Source organism: Nestor notabilis, unplaced genomic scaffold (assembly GCF_000696875.1).
Source record: "Nestor notabilis isolate BGI_N333 unplaced genomic scaffold, ASM69687v1 scaffold11036, whole genome shotgun sequence".
Taxonomy (NCBI): Eukaryota; Metazoa; Chordata; class Aves; order Psittaciformes; family Psittacidae; genus Nestor; species Nestor notabilis.
Genome location: NW_009931519.1, coordinates 54,315 through 63,059, shown reverse-complemented (window position 1 = coordinate 63,059; position 8,745 = coordinate 54,315). Strand labels below are relative to the sequence as shown.

At 46.6% G+C, this 8,745-nt stretch overlaps 1 protein-coding gene across 3 annotated transcripts in view; it reads left to right on the top strand.

Annotated features, from left to right (window-relative positions):
• The window catches only part of PDE9A (phosphodiesterase 9A), a 48,784-nt gene that overhangs the window by 11,859 nt on the left and 28,180 nt on the right, over positions 1 to 8,745 (top strand). The window contains exons 2-4 of one of the 3 annotated variants that reach the window (XM_010015944.1): positions 493 to 563; positions 2,318 to 2,395; positions 3,347 to 3,390. In XM_010015944.1, coding sequence (XP_010014246.1) covers positions 493 to 563; positions 2,318 to 2,395; positions 3,347 to 3,390 — 193 coding nt within the window. The remainder of the gene's footprint in view (positions 1 to 492; positions 564 to 2,317; positions 2,396 to 3,346; positions 3,391 to 8,745) is intronic. The other 2 variants (XM_010015945.1, XM_010015946.1) reach the window with 2 other exon arrangements.

Here is an 8,745-nt window from a genome sequence, read left to right as displayed (position 1 = left end):
AGCCTGATAGGCAGCATCACATTTGCCACACCTGGGGGGAAAAGGGACAAGACCTTCTGTCCATTTTAAAGCTAGCTTAAGCTGGTGTAGTCCAAAAAGCAGTGTCCCTTTATACCATCAAAGGACCTCCCCAAATCTGGGCTGATTTTTTCCTGAATCTGGGCTCTTACATTTTTAAATTTGTAGTTGTTACAATCCTGCAGCAATACTGCATTCTGAGAAACGTTTTGCTCTCAGTTTACATATATTACTGCTCTACTTCTGAACAGTGCAATTAGGTCTCCAGAGCTTGCTCGCTTTATCAAAAAGACACAGGTATTAAACAAGAGTAAAGAAATATTCCAGCTCTCAAGTCAAATCAGATAATTGAAATGATAGGATAAGCCTCAAAATTAGCCCAGTTCATGCCTGAATAGAGTTCATTTCTCACTGGGAACTAACTGTCCTTTCTCTTCCTTATTTTTTTTCCTCTGCTGCTGTTTGGTTTGGAAGGTGATCTTTAGTAAATACTGCAATTCCAAAGATATCATGGACCTCTTCTGCATTGCAACAGGGTTACCAAGGTAGGTCTCTCTTCCTTTGTGACATTCATGTCACTCTTGTTCCTTTACTTCTGGGGGCAATTTAGAGACAGGCCCCAAATGATTTGTGTACCTGCTATTCAGGCTTTCCTCACATTCTAGTCTACTGGAAGAAGAAATTGGGGCAATCCAGAGAGCTGGAAAAGTGCACGAAGCCCAGGCAGGAACTGAGCCACCTCACTGCCATCTACACCTGAGGAACAGAGTGGAATAGAGTAGAACACAAGAGATATAAGCTAAAAAAAGTAAAAGCAAGTGCAGAAGCCCAGTCCTGAGTGCACTCAGGTTATAACCTCCCAGCTATACCTCAGCACTACATTTTTGCCTACATCGAGTTAAACACAACCATATTTTTAGGGGAAAAGTTTGGGCCAACGAGAAGCATTGCCACTAGGTGATAAACTTTCTATTTAGATACAGTACAATCTACTCCCAGGTATGGGATAGCCAAACATGACTACCCCCAGCAGAACCATTTTATAGAACATAAATATCCCCAAATCTGTAGCTCAGACCAAGGATTTCCTAATTCACATTGTCCTGCAAACTTCATACATCTCCTGTAGGGTTTGTTTCTCTTACCTTCAACCTAGAAAGCAGCATCTCTGTGTTGAGAGGGATCCAGGATCAGTGTGTGTTGGGATAAGAGAGGCCATTGTGGGAGGCATGGTGTAGTACTGGCCACTTCTGCACTGCCTGTCCAGGAAGTGGTGCAGGGCAAGAGAAGCTCTTTAGCCGCATCTCAGAGGTCATCTGCTGTCTGCATACAGACCTTGAGCAGCAAAGGCCAGATGCAGAACAACATGCAATAAGCCATACTCTTTATCTTTGTACACACGGGTTTACAATACAGAAAAGGCACAGGGTGGAAAAAAAAAAACCAACCAGTCCTTTAATCATGGGTTTATTGCATGACTCCAGCTCTGGGGATTGGTAGATAGAATTGTCTATATTGACTCAGAATTTGCATAAGCTGCTCGGCAGAATTAATGCCTTTTGTTGTTTATCCTGGCTATTTCCTCCTATTTGACATTAGAGAAGTTAGTAAGTCTCATTTGCCTATGATGTCAAATACTTCCACTCCATGACCCAGGAAACTTTGTTCAGCAGTTTTAGTGCTCCATGAGCAGGGTGTTCACTGCATATCTGGCACTTTGTTTTCATCAGAAGACTTCCAAAGAACTGTGCATTTCAACCAGGCTCCTGGAGCCAAAGTAAACCTCCGAAGTTTACGTCTGAGCCTATGAGATCACACCTAGCATCGTATTAAAAAAAAGTAAAAAGAAGGCCCCATATTCAGCAAGACATTTGTTTTGTTTGTTTTGGTAAGAGAGCAACTAAATAATCTCAAGATATTCATAGCACCAGTAGTCGTTTGTATAGTGTGAGTCAGTACATAGCTGCCAAGTCAATGTATCACAAAGCACAGCTTTTTAACAGAAATTAATAGTTGATGAGTCAACAGAACACATGAGTTAGCAGGGAGCAAAGTCTGCTCTGAGATCAGTGATGATCACACTTAACATTTTGACAGAAACATCTCTGGTAATTGAAGTGGGTGAAGCATCAAGCCTACCCTCTCTTGTGCTTTGACCCTTTCTGCAGCAAGGGAGAATGGGTCAGAGAAAGTGCCAGGCCAGGAGTGCTGCAGGAGAGAAGATGGCTGTGTGCTGTATGCATAGAATTTCAGCCAGAATTTCCAAGTCAAATAAACTTCTTTGAAACATGCTTTACAGGAACACAACAATCTCCCTTTTGACAGCAGACAACTGCATGGTATCCATTGATCCGACGATGCCTGCAAACTCAGAGAGGTAAGCCTTGCTGCAGCTTGCTCTTCAAAACTCTGGTCAAGCCCAAGGGAAGTAGTGGTGGTTGCCTCCAGATGACTTTCCTGTGCAGCAGGAGCTCAGCAGCTCCCTGGAGGGAGGGAGGGAGGGAGATGACAGTAAGAATTATATGCTGGTTTATAACACTAATGCCTGCTGGTTTTGAAGATTTTTACTTGCTATTAAAGAAGGAGTAATTGTCTGAGGGAAAAATACCGCTTTTAAGTATTTAACGTAGAACATCTGTTCCCATCCCACCCTGTTTGTCGTCAAGGCTCCCAGCTCCTTTGTTCAACCACTCCTTCATTGCTCTGCTGGGACACAACCATGACATTACTTGCAAAGTGAATTCACTCTTTGATGAGGTTAGGTCTCCTCCATGCTGGCTTTGGCCCTTCCCACCCCCAAATCCCTTTCTGCTTGGTTTGCTGTTTCTTGTTCACTCCAGTACTTTTAGTTTCACTTTGACTGCTCACAGTTACTCCTTCCAATGTTATTTACTTCATTGCAAATTTGATCATTGATTATCACTGGCATTACTCTAACTGACACCATGTGGCAGAGCCCGAGCACTTGGGAGGGATCTACTGCACAGGACAGTGTGTGAACACAGAGCAAAAAGATTATCCCCATCACTGGAGCTTCCTTCTGGCCTGAAGAATTTCCTTACATTCTCAGTTCACAAGCTATCAAGGCTTGGCAAAGAGGAGGCATTTTTACCATGTTCATTGTGTGACAGCACACCACAAGAAAGATCTCTCTGTCTCTAGTTCAGTAGTAAATTGGTGGGTCGTGTGTTCATAAAAACTGCCCATTTCATATTTAAATTGACAGGTTTAAAAGAGCTTAGAATATATTCAGATTCTCAGGGAGTACAGATGCAAAATACAAACTGCTTTTTGGGTGTTACTAATATCAACCCTCTGACTCTTTCAGGTCTCCATACAAAGTGATACCTGTTGCCACTGGGCAGCTCTCAGGTAAAACGACCCTTTTGAACTGAATATACTAAAGCTGAATTTGTGAACATTTGCACACAGGAATTATATGGCTGTGATACAAGGAGGAAAGATGATGGTGTCGTGGTTGTCACTACGGCAGAGTAAGAAGTGTCTGATCACAGTGTTCTGGAGGAGAGCTAAAAAAAGTCTCCAGATTTCAACATATCTGAGAGTGAGGTTGGAGGGGGGGACTATCTCAGTGCTTAGCTCTGGTCTGACTCAGCACCGCTGATGTCCTGCAGGAAGTCTCGCATGGAACACTGGGGTTTTTCAGGCAACAGACAATGTCTGAAAGCCTGTCTTGCAGTGTTTTGTTAAACTTGTTCATCTTTCAGCAAAGCTATGCTGAGAAGCTAAGCACAACATTTGAACCCCATGGTATTTCCAAATTGCTGACGAGAGAGCATGATGTCTGTTATAGGCATGGTAGCTCTAAGAGTAATTAATATTTAAACACACCTGACAAGATTAAGGAAGGCCTGGATGAAAGAACACATCTGGAACACATTGTCCAGCACACAGCACTGTTGCACTCCACAGGCAGGACTGGCACTCCTACCATTTCTCTTTGCCTGACAGTGTCATGCCCAGGCACTCCCTCACACTGGAGCCCAGCATTTGTTTGGGGCAATTTCTGTAGAGCATCTGGCTCATCATCTCTCTTATCTGTGCATCTGCAGTATCTCCTGCCACCCTCTCAGAGGCAGCCTGAGCAAGAGCCCTAGCCTGTACATTATGGAGCTATAGGGGGAGGCTGCCCACTGAGGTAGGGGCTGCAGGAGGCGAGGAGACGTCAGCTGGGGACACAGTTTGGAGCAGTAAAATGGACAGACAGGAGACACAAAGGGCAAGAGGTTAAGATTATCTTGGAAATGTAGAGTGCACAGAAGGAACAAGAGGGAGCCAAAAAGTCTGTGGGCTGGGAAAAGTAGTTTGCGGGAATGGGTAAGGCTTTTGCTGTAGGAGCAAGGCAGTTTTGCTGGTCTCACCTCCTCTTCTGGCTCAAACTAGCTGCAGGTCTCACCTTCTTGCTTAGGCTCTTGTATCACTCAAATGAAAACACAGTGTCTCACAGCACTGGTTTTTTAGATGGGAAGGCACAGGCAACTGAAGCCATTCTCTGAGGCGCCCACATCCACTGCGGCAGGAATGTCTGTAGCAGGGCACAGAAAGGTAGTGTAGGAGGATGGAGGGTGGGCAGAGAAGCAACAGTGGGGAGCTTGTGCAGGCAGAGAGCAAAGGCAAATGGAGAGCAAAAAGAACAAAGAAGCTAGGAAACAGGGAAGAACTTTATCACAGTAAGATTTGTTTCAAGCCATGAACAGGTCCCATGTCAGTGACTGCCACTGCTGCCAGAAGGAGGTAGTCAAAGCTAAGAGACGCACGTGATTGAAAAGGGAAAAGAATCTGTCTCTTGAACTGTTTCCTTGTTGTAACAAAGTCTGCTGGAACAGCATCACTCTTCTGGTCCAGGATTGTGTTATTTGCTTTACTAGATCAGAAAAGATGGGGTCTAACTGGAGCATGTCTCTCTGTGTACCAGCTGGCATGGGTACCCAATACGCACTTGCCCCAGCACAGAGAAGGACTATTGAACGAGGCTGGCAAGGTTCTGCTGAGGAATGCCACTGTGTTATACCAGCTGGGAAGCGGACTGAAGGGCTTTCAAGAATATCCACCTTTTTTTTTTCCCTAACATGAAGCTAACCGTATATTTTCGTAAGACCATGTATGACTTTTCGCACTCTCCCAGGGCCCTCATTTTTCACTCCAGCTGACAGCACATGGCTCTGCTTTGTGCAGAGTGCAGCTCACTGAGTCAGCAAGGTCTCTCCTTCCTCCCTGCATTTTGTAAAATGAGGATTTCCAAAGATTTAAGCTAAAAAGGGCAAGAAAAATTCTGGTGGTAGGTTGCCAAAGCGTAAGACAAAGGCTGCTATGGAAAGAGGAAGAAGGTTGAACTGAGTGTGATTGAACTAATGTTCCTTGGTATCTGTTTCTCTTTCACATGGGTTGTCATTAATCTTAAGCATTCCTGACATTTTGCTGAGAGTAGGAAGGATAAACAGAGTGGGTAGTTGCTCCTATTCATTAAAAGAAAAAAAAAACCCAGCTATCTTCTAGTCTTCACTTCTTAAACAACTCTGCCTGCGTGACTCTGCTTCCCAAATCAAGTCATCCAAGTACATGCCAAAAACGGGGTCACCCCAATTCTCACAGCAGTGGGAGGTAATGCACCTCTTTTCAGCAGTCTCCCAGGCAGCTGGAAAAGAATGACGCATGCTTCAGCAGAACAAAGACTGTAAAAAGGTGGGACTGGAAAATATGATCCTTCGGGAGGAAAATATAAGCAGTGGCTTTTATCCGGCAGAGGAGATATCCACTGAAGTCCTGCTAAGAAGCCGCTCTTCATTCCCTGGCTATAGTCATGGGAGAGGGTTGGAATGAAAAATCTTACCCCAGCAAGCATCCGCTGGATGCAGCATTGATCACTGTATCACCACAGGATCAGCTGTCTGCAAGGCAAAGGCAGGGGCCAAGCTGGCTGGCTCTGGGCCTGCAGGACCATTGCATCATGTCATGTCCTTCCTACCATGGCCCCAACCAGAAGGCGTGTGGCTATCCAAGCAGAGCATCAGACATCCAGTGCTAAACCTTTCCTTCTCTCTAGAGCATTTGAACTCCCAGGCCTATCGAATGGGCACCTTCTCCTTCCCAGAAAGGCTCTGGTCTGTGTCCTTGTGGTGGAACAGGCTCGAAACTCACAAACTGATGGCTGTGTTGGGCTGTAATTAGTAGGGTTCAGGCACTCTGAACTGGTGTTGTTGCTGGAGATGCCAGCTAAATGAACAAGTCCTACTAGGAGCACACTCCTGAGAAATCAAATTTAAGTCTGTTAACATTTCTGACAGTGCAGAGAAAGGAGCTATTGTGAAACTCAAGAGAGCCTGACCCACTGCAGTCCTAAACACAGGGGAAACATGCACAGGGGCTTTCCTACTGGTCCAAAGGGCAGCAAAGCGTACAGGTGGCTGAATGAGCCCTTAAACATCTCACCAGGGGTGTGACATGAAAAAGCACAAGATCTGCTGAGTTTAGCCTCATTTCTGTCTGCATCTGTCTCCAGCTTGCTCTGTGGGTCCTTCAATGCAAGCATCCTCTCATCCCCAGGGAAATGGTCAAGGAAACCCAAAGAGAGCAGTGCCTGGTTGGGATAGAGGCCAGAGCATAGAGAGAGCTTGTCACCTGCCACTCCTTGCTTAGTAGCCTCCGTGCTGGGGAACCCTGCCAGCATGTGCTGGAGCCACTTGGCCAGGCTGGAGCTGTAGGCAGCATCTTAGCCTCCCGCTTTGCTTGCCGTTCAGTTATTTGCTTTTTCAGCTAATAAGCTATCTAACACTTGCACTGAGGAAAGCCCAGGGTCTCTCCCAAGGGATACTGGCTTGCAGTGGGAGAGCTAGCTCAAACAAGGTCTTTATAGCTGCCTGCTAGAAGGCCCACATCTGAATCAGTGCTAGCCCTGCCTGGTCCACCATTAAGCCCACCAATGACTGCACCAGAGATCTGCAGGGTCTGATTTTTCCACCAAATGATTAAAGACACAAGATCTTGTGCAGATTGCTACTGGTAACGTGACAGAAGCTTGTCACTGTGTCTAAATCTTCTCATTCTGGGATCCCTCTCTTCTTTTGGGGACATATTCACGCTTGCACTGCAGGCAAGAATGAGGAGGCAGAGACTGTGAGAGAAAAATCCTGCTCCCACCTGCTGCTCCTTACATGCATCCCACATGGATGCGTGCATCAGGACAGGGCCAATTGCTTCAGGATTACTCACCTGAACAGGGACTTGCATGCAAGAGCCCAATTTAGCTTGAGCTGTCAAGTGAATTTGGTGCTTGATATGATGTGATTCACAGATGTTGGCTTGAGCTTGAATCACACCCCTTCCTGAGGCTTTTGTCCACCTGGATGTTTTTTAATTCCCCTGACTGCCCAGATCCAAACAAACCACAGAAAGTCAAATACAAACAGGAGCTTGAGCCAGAAGAACAAGCACACATTAGAAATAGACTGTGTGTCAGGAATTCTCCATTCTGATGCTGGCAGAGAAAGTCAGACACCCATGTCCTCCCAGCCTTGCTTGGCCACAGCAGAAAAGATGGGGTGAAACCAACCCACTCTCACAACCCCACGCACTCCCTGCTACACCCCACTGAGGCTGGCAGGATGGAGGGGAGAAGTGGGAAAGGTGGGAGGATGGAGGTGGCTCCCTGGCAGTGATCCCAGCAGATAAGACAGGAGAGGAAGAGTCACCGCCGAGCAGCGTGCATGTCAGTGGGTTATAAGCCATCTGTGCCAGCGCACACATAACCTGAGCTGCCCCAGCGTGTACCTAGTCCCCGTCCAGCAGGGAAGGTGACGCTCGCTGCCAGCCCTCCAGTCCGGCCGTGGTGGGAGTAGCAGGAAAAGGTGCTGCTGACGTGTTCCCCACCCCTGCTTTCTGCCCAGACCTGCTGGCGATGGGGCTGCTGGAGGGACAGTAAGATGGCTCCTTCCTCCGTGATGCCCCAGCCAACCTCCCTGCTGGGCTTGGCAGGCAGCAGCAGGCAAGGAGCCGAAGTCCCTGTGCCCACAGCGGGCACAGGAATGGGCTCTGGGAAGCCCTGGGCTGGCCTGTGCTCTCTGCCCGGTATTGCATTATTGCAGCATCTTTTGGAGGCGGGGAGTGTTCTAATATTTGTTTGTCGGCTTTAAACCACCCCGAGTATTGTGCAAAATCTGACTTGCCGAACATTGCATCTGCAAACGTTGCACATTCGCGGTGCCAGTGGGGGATGAGTTGACAAGAGGGTTGTTGTTGGCTTTTGGGTGTACAGGTTGCAACTACGTGCAGCAGGATTTCCTTTTTGCAGGGGGAATCACAGCAAAACGTAGCTCCTGGGGTATCAGCCCTGTGCAGATTTATAGAAAAACAGAAGACAGAGGGTAATGAAGGAAGTAAAAGGACACCTAGCCCTTCTGTTTTACAAAGGATTGGAGAAGCAAGACCAAATGATGCTGGAGCAATATCTCATTTTCTTCAGAATCAGGGCTTAGCAGAGGTCTTCCCCTCAGAAAGGAACAGGGCACAGAAATGGATCTTTGCCTCTTTAAGATGAGATGAACTACCACTCTTAGTCATATATCTTTACTGCACCCTAGGGTTATAAAAACATACATCTTCATTTTGAAAGTCTTTTATTACATCCATAAACATCAGATTGCAGCTGACTGTTCCCTGGATGAGAATGTCCTAGTGCTCCAAGTGAGTTTTGACAGGGGGAGGGAGTGA